Raw genomic sequence first — 26,398 nt, 5'->3', positions numbered from 1 at the left:
TCAAACAACCAATATCTGTCATGCGCGCTCCCATCCGAATGTGCTGCGATGTTGAACGGATCAGGACGATTTGCTTACGACTTCTGAGCAAGCTAGCTCAACTTTTTTCCGTTGAATAAATTGATTCCGCTTCTGCTTATTTATATCTGTTCATTTCAGGATACAGAACGGATTAAGCTGCCAAATGTATATCTTATATATGCATGATCCAAATGAGGTGCACGCGCGTGTAGTCCTAAAGAATAACGGCCGAATCCGTTGCGCCCCATCTGATCATACTTGCGTCCTGCAATCTTCGCACATGAAGAATGAGCGCTGCTGCTGTCGCGGGATTTTATGATTAGACAGTTGTGCTATCGGCCATTGGTTTCTTTGCATAGCTAATACTGATGAGAGTTGGTACCTGGTACTAGTAGTTACTGGGAAATGATCATTTACACGAAGCGTTAGTCTGGCAGCTAACTAGCTACTTCCACATCTCTTTGCCAGGTGACTCTACGACGGCATGTACCCGTGTACTGCTCTAGATGTACGTAGCCGTAACAGTCTCAGTTGGCTTAGCTTCCGCTTTGCAGTTTCCCCTGCACGTCCTCGCCGTATGCCATCGCTTCGTGCGCATGAAATCTCACGCCCTCGATTTCAGGTGAATGTGTGAAACTCCGACGAGTTTAGAAGGGCTAGGGTTCAGGACTGATCGGTGACTCTAGGGGTTAGAGTAAAAATAGAGTGACAGTTGGATTGATGATAGTCTATAATGTGACGAGTAGTGATGGTGCCGCTAGAGCTATGAGTAATAGACGGAAGAGCTTGAAAATAGATTAGTTAGTGAGAAAGGAACAATGACAATAGATCCGACAATGAGAGTTGTTAGAGATAGCTAGAATTTGGCGAGGCGGGAGAGTACTATGGATAGAGAGAGAGAGAGGAGATAAAGTCGTTTGAAGGTGGAAGAAAAAATATAGCCATTGGATCTTTATCGGATAGCTAATATTGGTTGGACGAAGAAAAAAATCATATGTTATATAGCATCGCTTTTTTCTTTGTATCATCGATCCAGCCATTGAGGAGGCGCTGCCTAACTGTCGGCCAGGTGGCCCCGCCAGTCCATCCACCATTCCACCCCACCCCACCGCTGCCCAGCTGGCCTTCCCCCGCGCACATGTCAGCACCCTAAATACCTGCCGCCCCGCCCCGTCAGAGGAGCACTTTCCCCGCAGCGCCTCCACCGGAATCGCGAATCACCCACATCCAATTCCAACACCTTTTCCTCCTCCGCGCCGCCCCGTCGCCGTCGCGCTCGCCTTTTAACCCAATCACCCTCTCCCTAATTCCTACCGCGCCCCGCCACCTTCCCCAACCCAAACTTTCTCTGTGCGCACGGCCTCCGGCTTTGGAAATGTCGCGCGCGGTGGTGCGCTGGTGGTGACGGCACGACCCGATCGCTCGTTGGCGCGAGCGGGCGGGCGGGCGCAGCACCGCACAGTTCCACCTCGTGCACGGCACCGAGATTATTCGCCATTTTTATAATCGCGTTACATGAGCCGCGCCCGGTTGGCCTGGCTGGCGCCCCACCCCGTCCTCTCTCTCCTGTCCTGTCGCGCTGCGCCTGTGCTCCCCTCCCTCGTCGTGCCGCGGTCGCGTCGCCCTCCACCACCAGCTCACCGCCTTTGCGCATCGCCGCCGCCACCGCCGTGCGCCGCACGTACCCCCGAGGCGGATCGCGCCTTCTCGAGGCGATCGGCGATCGGCCAGCGGCTAAGGGGAGGAGATCGCCCGTCGGCGCCGCCGTTGGCCGCCGACCGAGCCGCGTCTCCTCCCGTCCGATCGCAGTGCTTCCGGGGCCCGACCCTCGAGACAGGGCAGGGCGGCTCGATCGCCGCAGATGAAACATGGTGCGTGGCTGGCCCTGACTCGTCGACGCTTGCGTTTCTGTTTGTTTTTGGTGCGATGGTGATGTGTCGGAGTGCGGTTTTGTCTGTTTGTGCGGAGGGCATCTGCTTTTGGCTGGGTTTGGGGGACAATTTGTGTGGTTTTGGAACTCGTGTTTGGGGGAAAGTGAAGTGAGATTGGAGTTGGCCTTTTGCGAAATTTTGGAAGGTTCCATTTATTGAAGCGATTAATTTGTTGGAATTTTCGAGAACACATGTTGGATGAACTGAATTCGAAGTTTCTCGTGCAGTGGCAAATTGTAGCGACAAGTAGCGCATTTGTGGACGCAGTATGCTACGATACGCCCTGGCTTAACAATTCAGTGCATTTCACTTGTATCAGAACTCAGCTGAATTTACTTGTTATAGCCGTGTAGGAGTTGAATGAAGTAGAGTTCAGTTTGCTTTGTGCCACTCATTGCACGTGCACAGACCTTGACGGATTTGAGTTTATCGTACTTAAGACGTAGCTCAAGTGTAATTGAAATTCGTGTTATGCTCTGTGAAACCGACCTTTTGCAATTGATTGCAATGCAAAGTTTGGATATAGATGTATGCTACTCTGTTGGTCCACCTTGCAATGCAAAGTTTAACACATTGAATTCGTCACTTGCCACATGTGCAGGCTTCGATGTCAAACATTGTTATAGGCTCTCATGTATGGGTGGAAGATAAAGATTTTGCCTGGGTTGATGGTGAGGTCTTCCGAATTGATGGTCAAAATGCCCATGTTCGCACAACCAAGGGAAAGACGGTATGCGTTACCATGTTGATAAAATCTGTTACATCCCTTTTTCTTTTGCTTTTGCACTCTTATAAACTTCTGAGTTCAACTTCTGGTTCAGAGTACATTGCAACTTTACTTTGCTGTGTGTACCATCACCTGTCACTCTTCTAGTATTCAGCTAAGCAAGTATAGACTGATGCTGCCTTATGACGGAAAAGAGTCAAGTGTTAAGCTATTCTTATACATACAGTAGTGCCCTACGCACTGTCATATAAACTTTTAAAAGAAAGATGAATAACCTCACTTGTATTTTTACTACCATCCGTGAGGGATATGGCAGAAATGTTCCTTTTCTTTATTGACACAATCCTCTGTCATCACTAATGCTTCTGTTTCATTTGCAACCGTAGCTAGTGGTTCCTGCTTGCTTGCAGATGGATAAAATTCACAACAGTATTGAGTGTACCATAGCAGCTCAGATTGCATGACTTTCATGTACGTTTTTAGGAGGAGGGAGGGGGAGGGGGCCTTCAACTCTTCATGCACTTTGAAAGTTACCTCTAGAAACACTGGAAACGAGATGAACATTCGATTATGCAAGCAACTTGGATGTCTGATGTTCGAGAAGATGATTGGGGGGGGGGGGGGTTCCACTGAAGAACTGCACTACCTATATAGTGAAAACATTGAAATGCTATTCATACAGCATTAGCATAACCAGTTCTTTTCTAGATTATACGGATGATACTATGTTTTTAAAAACTCTAAAATATAGAAAATATTCTGAATAATGCGCCCTAAATCTTGAAGGGGGGGGGGGGGGGGGAAGAGACTCATGCTTAAGCCATTCTGTGGATACTGTACATAGGGACATCCCTATGGCCGGTGTTCTTTTTATTGGATATACACTCACTAACATACCTTAGACCCTCTTCCAGAGGAGTGAAACATTAACTAGTATAGATCGCCTTTAGCTGGGCAACATATGCAAAAATCTAGTAACTTCAGTTTAGCACTAGGAAAAAGCACACAAGTGATTGAGAATACTGTCATGAGTACGCTGAGGAACGTAATGGTGCCAATGTCAAATTATATTTTAATACTACGTTGATGCCAATAATTTATATTTTCATGATGGCAACATGGGAAATCTGGAAGCAAAGAAATGGGGAAAGCTTTCAACGAGCTGTGCCGTCCTTTCAATCCTGGAAGACTTGTTTTAAGAGTACTGTCCTTTTACACTTGTATAGAATGAACAATGTAATGAGACTTGCAGTCTCTTCCTGGATTGATTCCCTCCCCTAATTCCCTCTTTCTCCTAGTTCTTGCTGTCCACTCCTCTCTGTACAGAACTTTCCCTTAGCATTTGGTTTTGTTTGTTTTTGTTTTTTATTTTATCTAATAATATATTAACACAGTAGGGGATTCCCCTACTGTGCAGCCTCAAAATAATGTGCCAGATTCACCTTATATCATTAACTACTGTACTCAGATGTCTAGCTTGAAGTTTTATTTTGTGTCATGAAACCCCATAATTATGTGCTTATGTAAGCAGGTCATTGCAAATACATCGGATATACACCCTAAAGATACAGAAGCATCTCCGGATGGAGTTGATGACATGACAAGGTTATCATACTTGCATGAGCCTGGTGTTCTAGATAACCTGGCTGTCAGATATGCCAAAAATATAATTTATGTGAGTGATTGTTCTATTATATTGTGGAAAGCACAATTATTAAGTGAATTAATCTCCTCTAATGCTGTTCTCTTGAGTTCCAGACCTACACTGGCAATATTTTGATTGCAATAAATCCATTCCAAAGACTGCCTAATCTGGTTGATGTCCGTACTATGGAAAAATACAAAGGTGCAAATCTTGGTGACCTAGAACCTCATGTATTTGCAATAGCCGACGTCTCTTATAGGTGAATGTTTGCACTACTACCATTTGTTGTCGTTCATGAATTGCCAAGTGGAGATGCCCCTATATTGATGGAACCATTTTGCGTTCATTTGAATAAGGAAACAGGCAAATGATAAATGAAGGAAAGAGTAACTCCATTTTGGTCAGTGGTGAAAGTGGTGCTGGTAAGACTGAAACTACAAAGTTATTGATGAGATATCTTGCATTTCTGGGTGGGCGATCTGTAACAGGAGCGAGGACAGTTGAACAGCAAGTTTTAGAAGTAAGTTGGAAACTTTTAAGTTTTAACATTTCTTGCTGATGACAGCAGTGCTCCATCTGTCAAGAAGATATGAAAGTCTCTTAAAAGTATGAAGTTCAGTTGTAATTATTGTTTCCATTACTTATGTTTTGGATGCAGTCTAACCCAGTCCTTGAAGCTTTTGGGAATGCAAAAACTGTTCGAAACAACAATTCAAGGTATTTTATTTATGGATATCATAATATAGAACTCAGAAGCTGTTGAAAATGTTTTGTCGGTAGACTTAAAGTACAAAATCCTGATGACCTAATGTATTACATAACTGAAAGTATGATGTGATGGCAGTATTTGTTTTGGAATCTTATGAAGGATATCATGCACCTTTCTCAACAGCTTAATGTTTTGGGTGAGTTGGTTGCTGCATGAAACTTAAGATGTTATCAGAACCAAAGGTCTGGGTTGGAGACCTAGCTGGTGCAATTTTAAGAAAAATAGATTGCAGCCTCCCTGTGAGTTGTCGTCGACAGCCTGGCTTGTGAGCCTAGTCACGTGGGGGAGTGTTAAAGTATACTGCCCACCAACAATATTTTAAATTTTAGATCTTAATATGAAAGCTTGAAGTTTTGTAGCAACTGGTTGGTTTGTGACCCACGTAAAGTCTAACACAGAACAGTTGCAGCAAGCCAGGGTAAGTGACAGAAAAAGGAATGGCATCGAATTACTCCACTTTTGGCAAATAAAACATAAGAAAAAGCCTGTTGGTAGCACCTTAGGAAATCTTACTACAGCTCTGGTGAAATCCAAAACTACTTCGAATTTATGTGGAATATAAAAACCTTTTTTTTGGTCACTGCAATCACTAGCCAAGCAGGCCTGCTGACAAATGTTATAGCAATAATTTTTACAAAAAAAAAAAAAAATGCAACCATTCCAGGTTTTGTGTGGGAGGTCAAAATATTCGTATGTCTTCTGTTTTCAGTGTTCCAAAGAAGGATCCTCTCGTACTTGCACATACTATGGTACTTACACATCTGTTAACCTTTTTCTCAACATGGTGAAGTCGATTTGGTAAATTTGTTGAAATCCAATTTGGCAAGAGTGGAAAGATATCTGGTGCTGCCATTAGAACTTACTTGCTTGAGAGATCTCGAGTCTGCCAAATTAATAGCCCAGAGAGAAACTACCATTGCTTTTACTTCTTGTGTGCAGCACCATCAGAGGTAACCTTTTTCCACTCTTGGTGTAATTTTTTTACTTCAGATCTTCAATCCAAGCTGTTACATGTGCCATTTTTCGTGCTAAACTTGTGCTTGCAGGATCTAAAGAAGTATAAGCTGGGGGACCCATCTTCGTTTCACTATCTCAATCAGTCAACATGCATCAAAGTTGATGGGATTAATGATGCTGAAGAATATCTTGCAACAAGAAATGCAATGGATACTGTTGGCATCACTGAGCAAGAACAGGTTTCAAATTTCTCCTCTTTCAGTTCAGTAAGGAATTGTTCGTTCAATCTGGATATAAGAAGCTATACAGTAAGTAATTCCTTTTTCCCAATTGGCACAACTGTTTTTCAGGAAGCTATATTCCGGGTTGTTGCTGCTGTGCTTCATCTTGGAAACATTAACTTTGTGAAAGGGAGAGAGGTAGATTCATCTATAATAAAGGATGACAAATCTAGATTCCATCTTAATACAGCAGGAGAGCTCTTGATGTATGCCTGATGTTTTCAGTTCTCCACTTCTCTTCGTAACTTTACTGTTATGTTTTACATATTTATAATCTAAGTTGCACCTGGAATGGTCATTAACTCATTACAGGTGTGATTGTGAGAAGTTGGAGAATGCCTTGATAAATAGGGAAATAAATACACCAGAAGGAGTGATTACCACTACAGTTGGTCCTCATTCTGCTACTATTAGCCGGGATGGTTTAGCAAAACAGATATACTCTCGATTATTTGACTGGTAATAAGACTTGGCCTCTATTCCATACTTAATTACGTACTTGCTTTTCTAAGTACATACAGTTATATTATTGCAGGCTTGTAAATAGAATAAATGCATCAATAGGACAAGACCCAGACTCGAACCAACTGATTGGGGTACTTGATATATATGGCTTTGAAAGTTTTAAAACTAACAGGTAAGTAATTAATTCCAGAAAGAACAGCAAATTTATAATGTGAATTGTGAAAGACCTTTCATGGGGCTGTGAACAGTTTTGAACAACTATGCATCAATTTTACCAATGAAAAACTCCAGCAACATTTTAACCAGGTAATATGTGAAACTCATCTTTTCAATATAACTTTGTGTTCTTGCTTCCATGAGCCAATCAATATCTGGTGCTTGTTTTTGGCAGAATGTCTTTAAAATGGAGCAGGAAGAGTACACAAGGGAGCAGATTAATTGGAGTTACATAGAGTTTGTTGACAACCAAGATGTACTTGACTTGATTGAGAAGGTATGAGTTGGTTACTATATATGATGCATTGCCATGTGGTTGATAAGGTATTGGTTTATACGGGAAACTCATCTGCTGTTACCTTGCTGTCATTTATGACATATCCCCTGATGTTCTTATATAAGAAAAAAGAGCGGCCCGCAGCTGTGAGTAAAGCGCTGCTGCAGTTAGAGCTGGAGAAAAAGATTAAAGCCCATCTACCTGGGATTGGCTTGAATTTTTGCAGCTAAAACTCAGCTATTTTTTTTAAAAAAAGTCAATCTCAAGTCAAACTTTGAGCTCAGAATTACCTTTGAGTCGGCTTTGATGTGGACCATGCTCAACTTGAATAGGAACGCTATACCAGGACTGAATTTTTTTTCCTCAAGGGTATATATCTCGAAATAATCTGATGGCAGGGCAAACTCTAGGATCAACTTGGCTCAACCTTTAATGATCTTTGCATATGTGTTATGCCAATCTTAGCTTCACTTGAGTTGATCAAACAAGCGTGCATAAAACAAGCTAAGATCAGGGCAATAGATTAGTCTATCCCAACCTAGCTGTATTGCATAATTTAGCTACAACGTCCTACATACATTATGGCAATTATCCACACACTTTTGTTCTTGACTTCTTGTTGTATATTCTTATCTATTGCCACCGATTATCTTTCTATATTCTCATGTTCAATTATCATTTTTCTGTGCCCAGAAACCAGGTGGAATTATTGCACTTCTTGATGAAGCCTGGTGAGTTCACATGCTTCAGTCCACTACAATTTGCATGTGCAGTATTTTCCTCTGATCAAGTTATTGTTGTGTTTATGCATGCCTGATGGAGAGAACTGAAAAAAAATTAGATACTTGATCCATTAGGACTGTTTTATGTTTGGTGCATCCCAGATCCTATCTTCCATGTTTCACTGAATTGAGCACCCAGTGTCCACATCCCAGTAATATTTTCTTGTATTAATCAAGTATATAAGCATTATTGCACCAGTTTTTTAATACATGCTTCTAACAAGAGTCCCCCAATTTTTTTCTGTTGTCCTATATTCATCAGCATGTTCCCAAAGTCGACACATGAGACATTATCTCAGAAGCTGTATGAAAAGTTCAAGAGCCACAAAAGATTTGCCAAACCAAAGCTTTCTCGTACTGCATTTACAATTCAACATTATGCTGGAGATGTAAGTATTTTCAACTATAACACTCTTTCCGCCTTTTGGTTTTCATGTATTTGCCTGACTATATCTTTTTTCTTATTCTTTTTCTCCAGGTAATATATCAATCTGATCAATTCCTGGACAAAAACAAAGACTATGTGGTAGCAGAGCATCAGGAATTACTTTATGCTTCCAAGTGTTCTTTTGTATCAGGGTTATTTCCACCAGTGACAGAAGAGAACACAAAATCATCAAAATCCTCAATTGCGACTCGCTTTAAGGTAACATTTCTACTATGGTTAATTTGTGTTATATATTCCAGTTATCTTTCTAATATCTTTTAACTGTAGAAAATAAATCTGTTTAGGGAACCTTATAGTGGTTTGTACTTTGGATGTCTTTGCCTTTTACAGTTTTTTCCTCCTGTCTTTCATTTTATCAAAAGATGAAACCAGCTGACATGGTATAAAAGGGACCTCTGAGCATGGCCCTTGGTCATTTTAAAGCCAGTTCCACCATTGAATTTTTCATCAAAATACACCAGACATTTTGTATTACTATCTACTGACTAACAAGATTTATGTGAGGACCATAGGCTCATATTTGTTGGTAACTTCTCTGAAATGGTAAGCCTGCATATTTAGTTCGCTTCTCTACTAAGTGGAAAAGTGGGATGCTCACCTTTTCCCTATACTTTTAGTCTGTTGACTGGTATCTCCCAATCTCTAGGGACCATTGCTGCTGTATGCACCTTCCTCGCTCAATGCTGCTGCACGTACTGGGTTGCAAGTACACGGGTTGGGGGTTGGGACCATTGAGGGAGAGAGAACTTGATAATGAAGGAGCAGGGTCTATGCTGTAAAACACTTAAGGAAGGGATCTGTTAAAACATAAACTTTCTAAAGAGAAAAGGTATCCTTCCTGCAATATCATTTCAAATCAAGCAGTGTGGCATGAGGATAAGATTAGTGAAGGTCCTTCTCTTTTGGTGACATGTTGAGCGTCATAATAGCATGGTACCATATTAGTCAAAAGTTCAGTTGAGTACCGCACGGAAGAATTAATTGAACCCAAAATAGAAGTTTAGTGGCCTAGTTGAAAAAATTAGAATAACAGACTCAGAGTTTCGAGTAAAGAATTGGGACCTGGTGACATTTACTTTTCTGTATTCTTATGAAAGCTTTGGTACTATGCCAATATGATTGTGTATTTGATCATTGAATGCAATTTGCAGATGCAACTTCATGAGCTCATGGAGACTTTGAGCTCTACGGAACCACATTACATTAGATGTATAAAACCAAATAGTGTTCTTAAGCCTGCCATTTTTGAGAACACCAACGTTCTGCAGCAGCTTCGATGTTCAGTAAGGAAGATATTGCTTACAATTTATTTAAGTTTCTAGGTATCCGATGTCATGGTGCTCTTCAATAATGGTTTTCCATCTAACAGGGTGTTCTTGAAGCCATTAGAATCAGCTGCGCTGGATATCCCACTAGGAAACTATTTCATGATTTTCTTCATCGCTTTCGCATTCTTTCTCCTGAAATTCTGAAAGAAAAGTAAGTATCATTGTTCAACAATGAAATGCCTTCTTTATTTCTACATTTTTTTCTTTTCTGGCCTGTCATCTTAACCACATTCTTCTTTGATAGCAATGATGAAAAAGTTGCCTGTCAAAAGATTTTGGACAAAATAGGACTTCAGGGTTATCAGGTTAAACACACTTTACTGACTGACCTCCTTTGCATGTGTCATATATTGATTATGCTCTCCTCTTCACAACTTTAAAAAATGACATTCCATAATGACAGGGAGGTTATTCCTTATTGAGAGAGGGTGCAGCTTACGTAATTGTAAACAGGTTTTATAACAGGCCAAGTAAACCTTGAGCTGAGATGGGTGCGACCGTGTTACCGTGAGAGTAGATGGGCAAGGTCATGTGAGATTTTTTTCTTCTCGAACACGCAGGAGAGCTGCGTGTCATTTCATTTAAGAAGAAGAGAAACAAAATGCAACACTAGACCACCCATTGCGAATTAAAGCATACACGCCATAGAAAAAAACAAAACAACCCAAACGACCACAAGGAGGAGGCCCTAGGCTACCCTAATAACAGATTCCGGAGACCTTTAGCTCTGGCCGCGCACCACAGCGCACCTTCATCTGCTATCGTCCTCAACAATCCACTCAGATTTGGCGCCTCTCCATTGAAAACACAAGCATTGCGATGCTTCCAAATCTCCCAAACAACAAGGATGATAAGCGTGTTAAGGCCCTTTCTTTGCTGCTTGTTGACCATCTTCAGTGCCTGACACCACCAGCTAGAGAAAGTTGTCGTTCCAGGATGTGGTGAGATCGAATGCAACCCAACCTGAAGAAGTACATCACACCAGACTTACCGAGCAAACACACAGGATACCAGCAAGTGTTGGATGGTTTCGCTAGCCTGATCACATAGGGGGCAAGCTGCTGGATGAGGAAGCCCTCTCTTAGCCAAACTGTTCACTGTCCAACAACGGTTCAAGATGGTCAGCCACATGAAGAAACGACAACGTAGAGGCGCCTAGGACTTCCACACTCGCTTCCAGGGAGCAAACCGGATTGAGCCAACAAAATAAGTGTTGTATGCAGATTTACTTGAGTATACTCCAGAATCTGTAATTTTCCAAACATGTTGATCCTACACACCCTATTGGAGATCAAAATCCTCCAATAAATCCCAAACCTGCAGGTATTCTTCAATTGCCCTTACAGTAATCGCACACTTGATATCAGCCACCCATTGTCAATTATCCAATGCTTGCTCCACTGTTCTTTGATCACTTGTCGGGGTACAAGGGCTACAAGATGGGGAGCCACCTCGACCATGGCGTGACCGTGAAGCCAGCGGTTAGACCAAAATTTTGTGTTACCCCCATCTCCAACCAGAGTGACAGTGGCCATTGCGAACATGCCCCTAGCATTAGGGTGTACTTGGACTTGTAACCCAGCCCATGGCCTTGTCGAATCCGTCTTCTGAAGCCACAACAATCTCATCTGAAGAGCCCAACCAAAGGTCGGTAGGTCATGGATACCCGGCCCACCAAATTGAATAGGCACACCCGTTGCTAAGATACCAAACAGTTGCCGTCATTTGCTTGTTCTTGGCCTTTCCAAAGAAAACCTCTTCGCCGCTTATCAATTGCCTTGAGAACCCACTTCGGAAGGTTCATTGCAATCCTTTGATAAATGGGTGTTGCCATGAGGACCATCCACACCATGATCAGCCTCCCCGATCAGTTCATCAGTGAGGCCTTCCACCCTAGGAGATGGTCAACAACTTTGTCCACGAGTGGCTACAGTACAGCTTTAGAAGGCTTTTTTACCGTCAACGGGAGACCAAGGTACGTACACAGGAATTGTTTTACCTCACACGACAGCAAGTCCTGTATGACTGCCAAATCCCCCTCTAGGCATTGAATAGGAGAAACTGAGCATTTCAGAAAATTTGTCCTGAGCCCAGAAGCCTCACCAAAAAGATTTAGAATGCCCTTGATTAGCTCCAACTCTAAAACGATCGGCCGAATGAATAAAACCGTGTCATCGGCATACAAGGAAACCTGGTGTTTTAGACCTCATACAAGGAGTGGCTGCAATAGACCATCCTGGCTAGCTCGAATGATCAATGAGTTCAGAACACACATAGCAAGAATAAATAGCATGGGCGAGAGAGGGTTGCCCTGCCTAAGGTCCTTGTGATGCACAATCTCCTCACGAGGGCTTCCACTGCCCTCTACTATATGGTCAGCAATGCAAACTTCGTATTGAGTCTCGGAACCTTCAGACTCTGATTGGGTGTTCCATGCTTTGAGCACGCCAGGCTCATCTGGGTCGTACCCCATGACGAATACCTCGCAGGGACCGGGGTCCTCAGAGCGGGGCTCAGCGGTTGCCGTGGATCTAGCCATGGCTAGCCCGATCAAGTTATCAGCACTTACCGAAACGCAAAAACACACCTCTCTACTTGGCGCGCCAACTGTCGAGAGTTAATCCTTAACAATGCTTTTGGAGTATACTGGACGATAGGTGTGTGATCAACGTGTTCGGTGTGCGTGTTTGAACTCAAGAGCACCAAAGTTATCCAGGTTCAGACCTCCCGCGGGATGGCAACCCGACACCCTGTGTATTCTTTTATGGATTGTAACAAATGTGTTCCTCTTCCCTTACAAGCCTTGTCCTTCTGTATTTATATAGTAGAAGTGGTGTACATACAAACAGACTATGCCAACAGTGTGACCGGTCTAATCCTGACGAAACCATCTATCCCTAGCTAGGGTAGGTATGCAGACCTTACACTGGTCGACCGGCCTACCCCGTCCTGTTGGCCCACGCCGCATGCCCGCCTGCGATGTCGTCCCATCGGCTATGCGGCGTCACGCTTGTATGTAACGCCATGCCGTAGCATTTAATGCTATGGGACGAGACATTGCCCATCTGCGCCGGTCAAGACTTTGTTCGCTGGAGGGGGTGTCTAGGGAACGAAAACACTTAGTAGATAGCATTTAATGTGACTTGATAGGTTAAGATGAAATATCTACCCTACAACTAGAGAGGCTGGTCGCAGGGCTTACCTCCGCGACCAAAGACCTGGTCGCGAGAGCCTTGCCTGGTCGCACGATAAGGCCACGGTCATATGAAAAAATATCTACTATCAGCTGGCACTCCCTTGTGCGGACTCTCCCGATAGGGGATCCCCTTATTCAATACACCGATAGGTTATAAGGTATGTTATGCTCTAGAATAGCGAGTTCAATCGCTTCAAGTTCAAGACATTTTTTGTTGTTGTATGTTCACAACACAAATTGCCAATAATATTTAAAGAATAAGGCACTGAGGCTGAGTTCACTGGAATGGTAGGAATTGAATCCTGCTTAATCACCACAATGAACTAATGAGGGAGGGTTGAAGTATAGGGTTGGTTCCTGGTGGATTGATGTGGTTGGAGTAGGAGCAGTGGTGTATTTGTAAGGGAAGGTAGGGATGAGTGTTAGTCTAGGTATTGTCCATCGCCATGTCTTTATGACCTATGTTCGATGTTTCTTGTTTAGGCTTCTTTTTGTTTCTTCAGATGGCATCATAATAATTTAAGATTCTGAATTGACTTTTTGCATTCACCTGAGTCCCAAAGGATTTTGTCCTGTATAGCTATTGTATATAGTATGAGAAAATTGTATGCTTTCGAAGTTTGAATAATCATTTATCTCATGGTGCAAAATATGTTCTGTGCAACAGATAGGAAGAACTAAGGTATTCCTGAGAGCTGGTCAAATGGCTGAACTGGATGCTAGAAGAACAGAGATGCGAAATAATGCAGCCAGAGGTGTTCAGAGTCAATTCCGTACTCATGTTGCTCGTGAGCAGTTCCTAATACTACGGAACACGTCTATTTGTTTGCAATCCTTTGTTAGAGGTAAAATCTTTCCAAGATGGCACCTAAAGTAAAATTTCATGCTCTTAGGGCCAGTCATAGTATAGATGGAGCCTTGTACATATATTAAGATCTCTATTGTTAATTACAGCAAGATTGGCTTGTAAGCTACACGAACTCCTGAGACAGCAAGCAGCAGCACTGAAGATTCAGAAAAACACCCGATGGTATTTTGCATGGAAAACTTACTGTCAACTACGCTTGTCAGCCACTACATTGCAGACAGGGCTAAGGGCCATGGCAGCTCGCAATGAATTCAACTTTAGAAAGCAAAATAAAGCTTCTATCCATATCCAGGTAGGATAGCCATTGCTGTATCAATTTGCTGTTGTTTTCCTTAGTATGCTGGAGATGAACATTAAGCTCCTGCCATTATTATTATTATTTGGTGTTTTCGTATTTGCTTCTATTCGGACCATCACTATGACATGGCTTGCCTGCAGTCCCGATGGCGTTGCCACAGAGATTACTCAAATTATATTAAATTGAAGAGAGCAGCGCTAACATATCAGTGTGCTTGGCGAAGAAGGGTTGCCAGGAAAGAGCTGCGAAAGCTCAGAATGGTACTTGAGCACCTATTACGGTATTCATTTCTGTAAGAATGTTTCCCCTTTTTGTAAAGCTTTTTTAATGCAATTTTTCTAGGCTGCAAGAGATACACAAGCTCTAAAGGTGGCAAAAGAGAAACTTGAGGAACGTGTGGAAGAGCTAACAAGCCGCCTGGGCCTAGAGAAGAAACTAAGGGTCAATACTTGGTCTTGAATCCCATTGGAATTGTTGAATTATATTTCCATACTTGGGGACATGGAGCCTCTTCTTTAGACCTTTAAGTACATCATATTGCATCCTGTACTGACATGTGGTGCAACTTCATTTTTCATGCTTATAGCTTAGCATCTATTGATCATACTCATGTATATTTTATTTGCAGACTGATTTGGAGAAGTCCAAAGCAGAAGAAGTTTCTAAATTGCAGGCTGCTCTTCATGAGATGGAGCAGAGAGTAGAAGAAGTCACAGCAATGCAGGAAAGAGAATCAGCAAAAAAGGCTGTTGAAGAAGCTCTAGTTCAAGAAAGAGAAAAGATCAGTTTATTGACTACTGAAATTGAGGGTCTCAAGGTATGTTCTTCACCCATAACAATAATGTTTTTTTGCAACTGAACTACGAACAGAAGGATTCAAACAAGGATTTCTTGTGCTTCAGTTAGTTCTACCACACTTGCCTCGTATCTTCCTAAGTTAATAGAGTCAATGGTGTATTATTATATATTTTTTTGAAGTTGTAGCCTAAATTTAGCACATTTACTATGTTTTAAAAATATTTTGACAATGGACGCATGCTATTATGACAGGCACTGCTAGTAGCAGAACGAGAGGAGAATGATTTAACAAAGAAAGCACATGCTAATGCTCTGGAAGGAAATGAAGAATTGAATAAGAAAGTCAAGGATGCAGAGGAAAAAATCAAGCAGTTTAGTGATATTGTGCAGAGGTTTGTTGCTTAATTTCCTGAATTTCTCAGCATTGTTTCTTGACACTTGTACAGAGCTGGTTTGAGATGTAGTATTCAGGTTCCAGCATTATTGAAAGTTGCAAACTCTATTTTCTTTGTTCTAGTGGGGTCCCTACCTTAAGATTTTGTAGAATTTCTTGGATTTGCGTAGAGCTTTCTATGCATAATCGCTATTTTGTTAGATTTCAGACTCCATGTACATCAGTACATCCACCAGCCAGTTCAGTGAGGTTACTGACTCCAAAACTTGTTTGGTGCCATAATGATCTACTGAACTTTAACTGGCTTGTATTAGAAAAATATATCCTGCTAAACATGTTTAAGGCAGCTATACAGCTATACCAGAAAAACAGGTGACGAGCCTCATACTATTGGTGGAAGCTTGCATGCAACACACATAGACATGCATGCTCACACAGAATGGTAGAAGCGCATAATATTCAAGTTCATATATTATTTCGCATGGCAATCAGAGTTGGACTTTTATTTGCATGATCCACAAATTTTCATTTGGGAGCTAGGAACCAGACCACACACTGGTGTAGATCCAGAATTGTATTTCATGGGGTATTTCATAATATATGTTGTCATTTTGAAAACATGTGGTGTCTAAATATTGCCAGGAGCTTTTGCTCCCATTCCAAGATTCATTCCAATAGTTTCCAATTGTTCTGGAAGTTGGAACAGTTCCCGACTTTGCTAGGTGGTAATAGTTGTATTATAATCCATTACTGCATTTTCTATGAATTACTCTGATAATGCAAAGTTTTCTTTTCTATATCAACATAGACTAGAAGTGACTGTAAGAGAAGGAGAGGCCCTTTTGCTAACGGAAAGACAACAAAGTGAAGCAGTTAGCACTGCACTAGCTGAATCTCAAGCAAGAAATGAAGCATTAGTAAGCAAGCTTGAAGATGCTGTGAAACAAAATGATCTGCTCCACGAAGCTATTAAAAGGTTTGTGTTTGTTGCAGAAAGTACTGTGAGCAGCTGCGAATTGTAGCTTCTGATAAACTAGTCATCATCAATAATCCTTAGTTTGCATCTTTTATAAGGCCATACTTATTTTCTTAAAAACAAAAATTGGCCTGTGAACACAGTGGTGGTGGTGACTGTTACTTTATGAAACTAGATCTTTTTTTCATCCCTCTCTACATGTGGTCCAATCAATAACTTGCACCTTGTTGTGGAATTCAGATTTGAAGAAGCTATGGCAAATCTGGAATCTTCACTGTCAGTTGAAAAACAACAACACGAGGCAAGTGTGGTAGAACTAACTGAAGCACGAGAAAAAATTGAAGAACTTCAGAGAGAAGTTGGGGATACTGATGAAAAATCCACCATGCTTCAGACTACTATACAAAGGTTTTTCTTTTGTTCCACTTTTGCAAGAATCTAACCTCTCAGAACATGCATGAAGTTTTTCTGATTAATTTTGTAATATGATGGTTTTTTCACAACTATATATTTTATAGATTAATAATGTTCTGTTAAGTTTACCTTTATTTTTTAGGGGATACATCATGGGAGAGCCTGCTATAAAAGAATAATATTAAATAACCCAACCATGTGATATCTCAACTGACTTTTTGGGTGACTGACAGTTGTCTCTTCTTTTCATGGTTGGATGTAGACTTGAAGAAAGATTAAGGGAGAAGGATGATCTGTTGACTACAGAAAGACAAGAAAGTGAAGCAACTAAACAATTGCTCAGTGAATCCCAGGATAGAAATCAGGAGTTGCTCAACAAAATTGAAGATGCTGAAAAAAACATTGCACACTTTCAAGACACAATACAAAGGTCTGTTGCTTAATGTTTACCTTGCATTTTTTTATGCTTGATGGCAGTTCATTTCTGATTTATGTTCCTAGTTTCCAAATTTCACTTGCTAATTCTGTAGTCTTGTGATCTTGCTGTTAGTGAGACATTCTAGAATCTCACCATTGTCACAGCTAATCATTTGTTCCCCATTGATTTAGGCATGAAGAAATTATGACAGTACTAGAAACTTCACTGAGAACTGAAAGGCAGCAAAATGATGCAATGATGAAACAACTAGCTGACTCTCAGGGAGAAATAGGAGAGCTGCAAAAGAAGCTTGAAGATGCTGATGGCAGAAGCAGTCTGCTTCAAGATTCTTTACAGAGGTTCCATTCTTACCTTAGATTAATACCCAATGTGATTCGTCTGTCAAACTAAATGCATCTAGTTAGTGGACATTTGACATAGATGAGAACTATTGTCCTCCTGTAAGCGTTTCTGTTCAGATTAACAACATTTTGCTGAATAGCATCAAGAAAATCAAGCAATAGGTAAAGAAGTTATGAAAATATGATGCAAGAGAGAGAATGAACAAATGAAGAATAACTAAGGAAAAGTGGGAGTTATTGGACATGACTAAACTGTCCATGTTACATGCTCAATCAGATTGTCACATGAACCATAGAATGTGATGGCCTTAGCAGCTAGTTATCAGAACTTGTCAATCATCATGTTTAGCTGTTAACAAAACTTTTCAAAGCTTTTGTCTAGCATGTCATGAGAAAGTGGAATTCCATTAAAGTCAGCCCAAAGCAACCTTCAAACCAGCCGGTACAGCTCGTGCCAGTTTTCCATCCTTGCTTGTTATCGTTGTCACTATGGAACAAGGTTTGAAGCAATTGCGAGATTCACATTCAAAGGAATAAAAATGAGGAAAACCAAGAAAGCATTTAGAACCACTGAAGAAAGAAATTTAGAATTGATTATGGAGGTCGTTGATGCTGCTAAAAAGATGTCAGCAACTTGATGGCATAAGATGGTCATCTATGTTGTATTCTTAATTACATGACGTGTTTATTAACTCGCTAATCCGCATGTTTTTGACCTGGCATTTTCGTTTTGGTTTTTTATTTTTATTTTATTTTGACAATGATGTCCTTTTCTTTAATGAACATAGACTTGACGAATTACAATATTATGACAATCCTTGTTGCTAACTGCAAGGCAGAAAAATGAAGCGGCAATAATTAGCTTCTGTTCAGAAGGAAAAAAAATATACCAAGGATATTGCAGATTGTGATAAGAATATAAATTTGTGCAGAATAATTGCTTTAACACAACAGCTACTGTAAGCTTGTCAGGCTTACACTAATTCATTGATAATCTAGAATTACTTTTGACCTTTCAATAAAGGAGGGTCCAGTTTTTTATTAGAATTCCCACCACTGTCGTTTCAAAGTATTTACTTTCTTGTGAGGCTGTTTAAGTAGTTAAGTTGTATTCTTTCTCGATACACCTTAGACTTGAAGAAGATGCTACCACAAGAGAGGCTTTATTGGTAGCTGAAAAGCAAGAAAACGAAGTGACAAAAAGGACACTAACTGAAGCTCTGGATCAAATCGAGGAATTAGTCAAGGAAGTTGAGTGTGCTAACCACAGTGTGCATCAGCTTCAAGATATTATACAAAGGTCTGTTTACTGCAATATAGCAGACATTCTGGAACCTAATTGTTCGCCTTGATTTTTACCATTTTGTATCCATGAACGTAGACTTGAACAAAGTGCAGTTGCAAGAGAGGCTACTTTACTAACAGAAAGTCAGGAAAAAGATGCAACATCAAAAGCGCTAGCAGAAGCACAAGGAAGGATTGAAGATTTACTGAAGGAAATTTATTCTGCTAATAGAAAAATTGATCAGCTTCAAAAAACTGTAGAAAGGTTTGTTGTCTTTATACCGGGAATCACTTGCATACCCTGCATTTACCTCAATCTGCAAACATCCTGTTGCATGGGGCATGTGAATTCCTTTTCACCTGAGTTCATGGGAATTCCTTACTATTTCTGAGTGGTCATCTACTCATAATCTTCCTCTCTTATGAACTGTGATAGTTAGTGTTGTGAGTGACCGTGCATAATTTGGAATATATACTGTTGAAGCTATCAGCCCGTTGCCTCCATAGAATAGTTGTTGGAATGGAAAAAATAATAATTTGAATACGAAGTTGATGACTTTGTTGACTTGTGGATAGTGGGTGGCCTGGAGACCCTTTTTACCATACCTTTTTTTTAAGGGGCTTTTTACCATACCTTGAGCTGGTTGAGATTAAGTAAAGTAGGGAATGAAGAAATTCATGTTCATGATGTTGTAAAGGGGGTGAAGAGGACCTAACCTAGTATCGTGATCTTCCATTTAACATGTGCTGAATAAAGATTCTGTTAGGACAACTGCTATATGTTGACGCAGGAGATGCTAAGTAATTGCCCACTTAATTGTTGAATGGGTACCACTTGGAAATTACTCAATAAATTGACACCTAGTTTGATTGTCTATTTGATCCGTCATGAAGTTTATGGATCCTAGCTGTTGTAATTTGATCCTGAACGTAGGTTAGAAGAGGGTGCAACAACAACGGATGCTCTTTACTTTGCTGAAAGGCAAGAGCATGATCAAACGAAGAAAACACTTTCTGAAGCTCAAGAGATGAACAAAGAATTACTAACGAAAATTGTGGAGGCTGAGCAAAACAGAGGTCAGCTCCTGGAGAATGTGAAAAGGTCTGTTTCTTGTTCTGCTAACTCTGTTTGGTAGTTTGAACTTTGGCATAACTAGCAGCTAAACTGAATTCTTGTGCACTAACTGGTACTGTGAAGATCCACTCTTATATTCTTAAACCTTCTGATCTAACACCAATTTCCTTAATTTCAATTAATATAGACTTGAAAAGGATTCAACTACAAGAGAGTCTTTGCTGCTTATGACAAAGCAAAGTCATGATGACACCATAAAAGTTTTGGCTGAAGCTCAAGAGCGAAACCAAGACTTAATGAACAAAGTAGAGGATTCTGATAGGAAAATTGGTCTGCTTGAAGATTCAGTAAAAAGGTTTTATCTCTTTTCTTACAAGTGTTTGTGAGATTCAAACCAACAGCAATTCTGTTGCCTACTTCTAGGATTGCCTCATATCATTGTGTGTGACTATTTCCCACCAAGTGTAATACTTCTCTTATTTGCACATAGTTTTGAAAAAAGTACAGCAGATAAAGATTCTTTATTGGCAATAGAAAGACATGAACACAGTGAAACCAAGAAAGAATTAGCTGGTGCTCAGAAAAAGATTGAGGAATTGCTAAATGAAGTGCAAGATATTCATGCAAATATCACAGAACTTGAGGACTCAATTAGGAGGTCTGTAACTTCTCCTTATAGGATTGAGTCATGTTTCTCTTCTGACTTCAGAGCACTAACCTTGTCTTTTATCTTCAATTGCATAATGCAATGGCATGTTACCATGCATGTGCATAGACTTGAAGGAAACTTGGGATCAACCGAAGCTTTATTGCTAGCTGAAAAGGAACAGAATGCTTCCACCTTAAGATTACTTACAGAAGCACAATCGAAAATTGAAGAATTAATAAAGAAACTTGAAGATGCGGATAGAAAATCTGATAGCCTTCGAGATACGATAAAAAGGTCAGATTGCTTTCTTTCATTCCCCTCTTTTGGGGGAGTTTCAAGGATTTTCCACTTTGATCACATGCTAGTGAGACAATGGAGTGAAAAATCCTCAAATGCTCTCCATAGGAGTGGCAAACAATCAATTTTCCCTTTATTTCTTATGGTAATGGTCTTCTTGTGGTGATGGTCTTTACTACACACATTGTTTTTTGGATCATCCTCTTTTTCATTTGTAGAGCTGAGATCACATGCCCCAACTTCAATGTCTATATTTGTCAATTTATAACTTATAGTGGTGAACTTTTTTTTTCCTTCCCCATTCACAGACTCGAACAAGATGGCACTGCCAAAGACGCCTTATTGCTAACTGAAAAGCAGGCACATGAGGGAACACAGAAGACTCTCACTGAAGCTCAGGAAAGGAATGAAGAATTGCTGAAGAAAATTCATGATGATGATAAACATATTCTTCAGCTTCAGTTTACCATACAGAGGTTCGTAGCTGTTCCTTTGTTTACTTATTCCAACATAACTACTTGTGCTATGATCCTTCATATTCAACTTTGCACTTGCAATCTTGCCTATACCCTAGGACTCTAGGAAAGATATCCCATCCCTTGAATGCTTGATATATCAACTATTTTTTTCCTTCTGTAAACACAGGCTTGAGGAAAATACAGTTGCAAATGAGAATTTGCTACTGAGAGAAAGGGAGCAAAATGATACAACAACAAAAGCGCACATTGAAAGTCAAGAAAGATATGAAGAATTACTAAAGAAATTTGTGGATGTTGACAGGAAAATTGATCTTCTTCAAGATACCATAGAAAGGTACATCATCTGCCTATTGTTATTGGAGCTATTTATGTGTCTGTATCTTTTGGTAGTGCTTATTGTCTCCTGTTTTGTCATGAGATTCTAATGCTTCATATCTGTTTCTTCAATTCAGGCTTGGAGAAAATACAACAACAAAGGATGCTCTGTTGCTATCAGAGAGACATGAGAAGGATGCAACTAAAAAAGCACTTGCTGAGGCTGAAGAGAAAAATGAAGAGTTGCAAATGAAAGTCGAATATGCTAATGAAAAAATTGATCATCTTCAAAATACAATAAATAAGTTTGTACCTTCACTGGTGCTTTGTCGATGTTTTATCTATATTCTGCACATATCCATCCATGCATGCATGCACACTTGCTCAGGAAAAAACCAAACACCGTAACAATACAACAGTACCTTTGCTAATGATTTTTCAATGTTTTATCCATAGTCCACACCTACCCATCCTCACATGCATGCATAATCACTCACATACCCTATGAATTTTAATATTGTATGCTGCCAGCCATTTGCTATTCTTAACTTTATTGAGTTATAATATTTTGCCTGTCCATAAAACAGGCTTCAAGAAAACATAGCTGCAAAAGATGTTTCTTTGGAAGCTTCAATGCAAGAAAATAGCACAATCAGGAAATCTCTTGCTGAAGCTCAAGAGAGAAATGATGAATTACTCAAGAAAATTAGCGATAGTGAATACAGGATCCACTTACTTCAAGACACAGTGCAGAAGTTAGTATCACTGTTCTGTATGTAGCTTTCTGGAATTGCAGTGTGCTGATATTATCATTTAGAAGTCTAATACTTTCTTCTCTGAAACAAGGCTTCAAGTAGATGCAATATCAAGATTGTCTTCTTTTGTAATGGAAAAACAAGAAAGTGATGCTGCCAAGAGAGCTGTTACTGAAGCTCATGAAAGAAATGAAGATTTATTGAAGAGAAACGAGGACCTCCTGAAGCGGAATGATGATTTGATTAAGAAAATTGAAGAGTCTGGTAAAATTGTCGCTCAACTTCAGGAGGCCTTACAAAGGTATGCACGTGCATACTCCGTGTTCCATTATCTCAAATACACTTATTAGGTCCTGCTCTATATTACTATGAACTTCAATCAAATGATTGTTATCCATCCTTCCATATAAACAGACTTGAAAGAAAAGCAGCCAACTTAGAGGCTGAGAACCAAGTTCTCCGTCAACAAGCAACTGCAACTCCTCCGTCTACTGCCAAATCTTCAGCTTCACGCTCAAAGATCACAAGGATTCATGTAAAGTGTCTCTTTTAAGGACCTGCTTTAAATATGCTTTGCACGATCATTCAACGCTCAAAACTGGAACTACTGCTGATTTTACAGAGAAGCCCAGAGAATGGCCATATTTTGAACGGTGACATAAAACAAACTGAAATGAAGCCCTCAACTGGCACATCAGAAGCAATACCCCCCTCGGTGGTGAGTTTAACCATGAATATAGATGCATAACATTTCTGAAAAATAGCTCTAAACAGAGCTGTTAAGCTGTACATTTTAAAAAATGTTTTATAGGGCAATGTTCCTGACTTGAGCAACCAAAAAGATTTTGAGCATGGAGAAAAACTGCAAAGAGTACTTAATCAGAAATATCAGGTATGTTACATGCTGGTTGTTGAATTGAAATCATAGCTTAACTGGTGTAGTGATAGTTTTGTTATTTTTTTTAAAAAATCTTCCCAGCACCAGCAGCCCCAGGACGATCAGCAGTGGTTACTTACTTGCATTTCACAATATCTTGGATTTTCTGGGAGCAAACCTGTTGCAGCTCTTCTTATATATCAATGTATTCTCCATTGGAGATCGTTTGAAGCAATGAAGACAAATGTCTTCGACAGCATTCTGCAGACTATAAACTCAGCAACAGAGGTTCATGCCGCTTAGCTTCAATTTTTTTATTTCATCTTATTGTTTTTTATGAACCACTGGCACTCATGGTGCACCACTTCTGCTTGGTGCAAAAGAACTAGAAAATTCTATTTATCAAATTTCGTAGTCATCTTTTTTTTTGTTTTGAAAGGGGTAAACTCAGCAGGGGAGGCCTCTACTGAGAAGTATATTAAAAGATAAAAGTAAGTAAGACTATACAAAACCCAAAAGAGGGTGGAAACTCCGAGGCAGGGGAAAAGAGAGGCCAGCAGGTCACTAACAGAAGAGATTTAACTAGGGCAAACTGAGATTGTCCATTCTAGAAGCTCAGTGCTTAAATCTTCCTTGATTCTATTTCGTAGTCATCTGAATCTAGAATCACATCCATCCAACGTGTATACGAAATAATGATTTGCGAGATTACATGCTACATGTTCACTCTGGAGGCCTTGAAATTCTGATAAAAACATGAAAAGGGAAAGCAATTACAGTGCCAACTTTGTTGCAATTTTTCTTTTTTATTTTAAAACTGCATACAAGACTACGTCATGCAATTGCACTAGAATTGGCTGATCGTCCTGATATTTTCTCCCCCTCCCTTAAAGGCCCAAAATGATATGAGAACATTGGCGTATTGGTTGTCCAACTTATCTACGCTAACAGTTCTCCTTCAACGGTCATTCAAAACTACTAGGACAGCGATCTCAACTCCACAAAGACGACGATTTTCGTCGGAGCGGATATTTCATGCAAATCAAACTTCAAATGCTGGGCTTGCTTATCTCAGTGGCCAATCGGTTGTTGGATCTGGTGGACTACCCCAAGTTGAAGCAAAATATCCAGCTTTGCTATTCAAACAGCAGCTTGTGGATCTAATTGAAAAGGTTTATGGTATGATAAGTGACAGTGTGAAAAAGGAGCTAAACCCTTTGCTTGAATTGTGTATACAGGTACTGCCACCAGAAAAAGGAGCATAGGTTTCTTCTCTTTTCTTTGTCCTTTTGCCCTTTGAAATATATCTAAATATAGAACTCCTCAGGATCCACGGACTTCACACTCAAGTCTAGCAAAAGGCCATTTGAATGGCATGGCCCAACAGAACCAACTTGCGCATTGGTTGGGCATTGTGAAAATCCTCAACAGTTACTTGGATGTACTGAGGGCAAACCATGTATGTGCTAAACTGCTATTTACCTGTACCATCCATTAGCAAAATGTTCTGATGCACCTGTCTTATTCGATTGAATTTGCAGGTTCCATCAATTTTGGTGCATAAACTGTTCACTCAAATATTTTCACTGATTGATGTTCAATTATTTAACCGGTAAACATTTTTCTTGTCGTTTTGTCTTCACATATGTAAAGTTTCTCTAAGACCTTTTCCTTTTGAAACTAGATTACTTTTGCGGCGCGAGTGTTGTTCGTTTAGTAATGGAGAATATGTCAGAGCTGGACTAGCTGAACTAAAACATTGGTCCGACAATGCCGCTAGAGAGGTTAATCACTTCCCTGTTTTGAGATGGGTTTCCCAAATGCTATTGGCTTATATGTTCTATATTTCACAGTTTGCAGGTTCAGCCTGGGAGGCATTGAGGCATATCAGACAGGCCGTTGATTTCTTGGTATACATTTCATTATAACAAAACTATCATTTATATTCACAATCAATTCAATACTTGATCATTTTCTTATCTTTTTCCAGATAATAATTTTGTAATCATAAATACATTTATCCCTACTATTTCATCAGGTGATTTCTCTAAAGCCAATGAGGACATTAAGAGAGATACACACTGATGTGTGCCCTGTAAGTATTTGGTTTGACCAAGTTTCTTTCACTGCTTGTCTTTACCTCTTTTGGTTGTACTTATATTTTTACGGTATCTTCAGGCCCTCAGCATACAACAGCTAGAGCGAATAGTTAGTATGTATTGGGATGATGTGAATGGTACAAATACTATTTCAGCGGAGGTAAGTCGATCGGCTTCCCTGATCTTGTCACATTTGGTTTGTCACTTGTCAGTTTCTGTTCCTTTCCAAACGAACTATCAGCTGATAAATGTGTTCTACCTATTTGTAGTTTACATCAAGCTTGAAAGCTGCGGTACACGAGGAATCGAATACTGTCACTACTTTTTCTATACTGCTCGATGATGATTCCAGGTTTGTTATATCTGCAAATGTTAGCAGCATTAAGTTTAGGAACTATTAATGCCTGTAGGCTGTAGCTCATGGTTTCACTCGTTTCATTTCTCAATGCAGCATACCTTTTTCACTTGATGACATTACAAAAACATTACCAGTCATTGAGGTGGCTGATGACGACTTGCTATCATTTGTCCATGAAAACCCAAGCTTTGCGTTTTTATTGCAAAGGGAGTAGTCAAATTTTTTTTCATCATGGAGGCTTCGCCACTTGTGGATAAATCAGGATTCCTGTTTAGGCTGTACAGTGTGCGTGATTCTTTTTATTCCAGATAGAAGCCATTGAAGAGCAGTTGCTAGATGAGCTTATAGGCTTTTGGTTTTTATTGATTGGTTCGTTAATTGTATATTTGTATTCAGATTGTTCTTGCTATTCTTTCCCTTCTTTGTAGCCATTTTTGGGCTTGTATACTGAAGGGTAAGGGCAGAAGGCCCTTCCGTTTAAGCATAGTAACACGAGGTTGAGGTTTTGCTGTAAGTAGAAGAGTTGTAAGTTGCACATGTGTTGTAAATGATTGAAGAAAAGAAATCTCATTGTTGAGCTTGTGGAAAATGTTGGATTTGTGGTTGGCTTGTTGCTACCTTTGATTGTGTCACGTTCCC

General features: G+C 40.2%; 1 protein-coding gene across 6 annotated transcripts; it reads left to right on the top strand.

Annotated features, from left to right (window-relative positions):
• Positions 1-1,208: 1,208 nt before the first annotated feature.
• On the top strand, positions 1,209-26,357 carry LOC133919195 (myosin-17-like). 6 transcript variants are annotated; one of them, XM_062363510.1, is made up of 53 exons: positions 1,209-1,892; positions 2,554-2,682; positions 4,211-4,354; positions 4,438-4,583; positions 4,688-4,844; positions 4,983-5,041; positions 5,884-6,043; positions 6,140-6,289; positions 6,401-6,537; positions 6,644-6,790; positions 6,867-6,968; positions 7,045-7,102; positions 7,188-7,289; positions 7,983-8,020; positions 8,334-8,460; positions 8,550-8,717; positions 9,671-9,802; positions 9,889-9,998; positions 10,092-10,152; positions 13,711-13,888; positions 13,998-14,203; positions 14,350-14,469; positions 14,552-14,650; positions 14,838-15,026; positions 15,260-15,399; positions 16,210-16,377; positions 16,618-16,785; positions 17,054-17,221; positions 17,401-17,568; positions 18,704-18,871; positions 18,953-19,120; positions 19,790-19,957; positions 20,118-20,285; positions 20,421-20,588; positions 20,706-20,873; positions 21,185-21,352; positions 21,522-21,689; positions 21,808-21,975; positions 22,258-22,425; positions 22,517-22,726; positions 22,840-22,960; positions 23,048-23,143; positions 23,237-23,317; positions 23,405-23,590; positions 24,196-24,540; positions 24,630-24,761; positions 24,844-24,914; positions 24,987-25,086; positions 25,156-25,212; positions 25,341-25,397; positions 25,481-25,561; positions 25,671-25,753; positions 25,853-26,357. In XM_062363510.1, the coding sequence occupies exons 1-53, from the start codon at positions 1,890-1,892 to the stop codon at positions 25,971-25,973; spliced, it is 7,155 nt and encodes a 2,384-aa protein (XP_062219494.1). In that variant the 5' UTR covers positions 1,209-1,889; the 3' UTR covers positions 25,974-26,357. The 6 variants fall into 6 exon arrangements, with proteins under 6 accessions (XP_062219494.1, XP_062219503.1, XP_062219511.1 ...); XM_062363519.1 differs by lacking the exons at positions 18,704-18,871; positions 18,953-19,120; XM_062363527.1 differs by lacking the exons at positions 20,421-20,588; positions 20,706-20,873.
• Positions 26,358-26,398: the final 41 nt, after the last annotated feature.

The sequence above is a fragment of the Phragmites australis genome, chromosome 1, assembly GCF_958298935.1.
Source record: "Phragmites australis chromosome 1, lpPhrAust1.1, whole genome shotgun sequence".
Classification (NCBI taxonomy): domain Eukaryota; kingdom Viridiplantae; phylum Streptophyta; class Magnoliopsida; order Poales; family Poaceae; genus Phragmites; species Phragmites australis.
The sequence above is the reverse complement of the archived record's forward strand: the minus strand, read 5'-3'. Positions and strand labels throughout refer to the sequence as shown.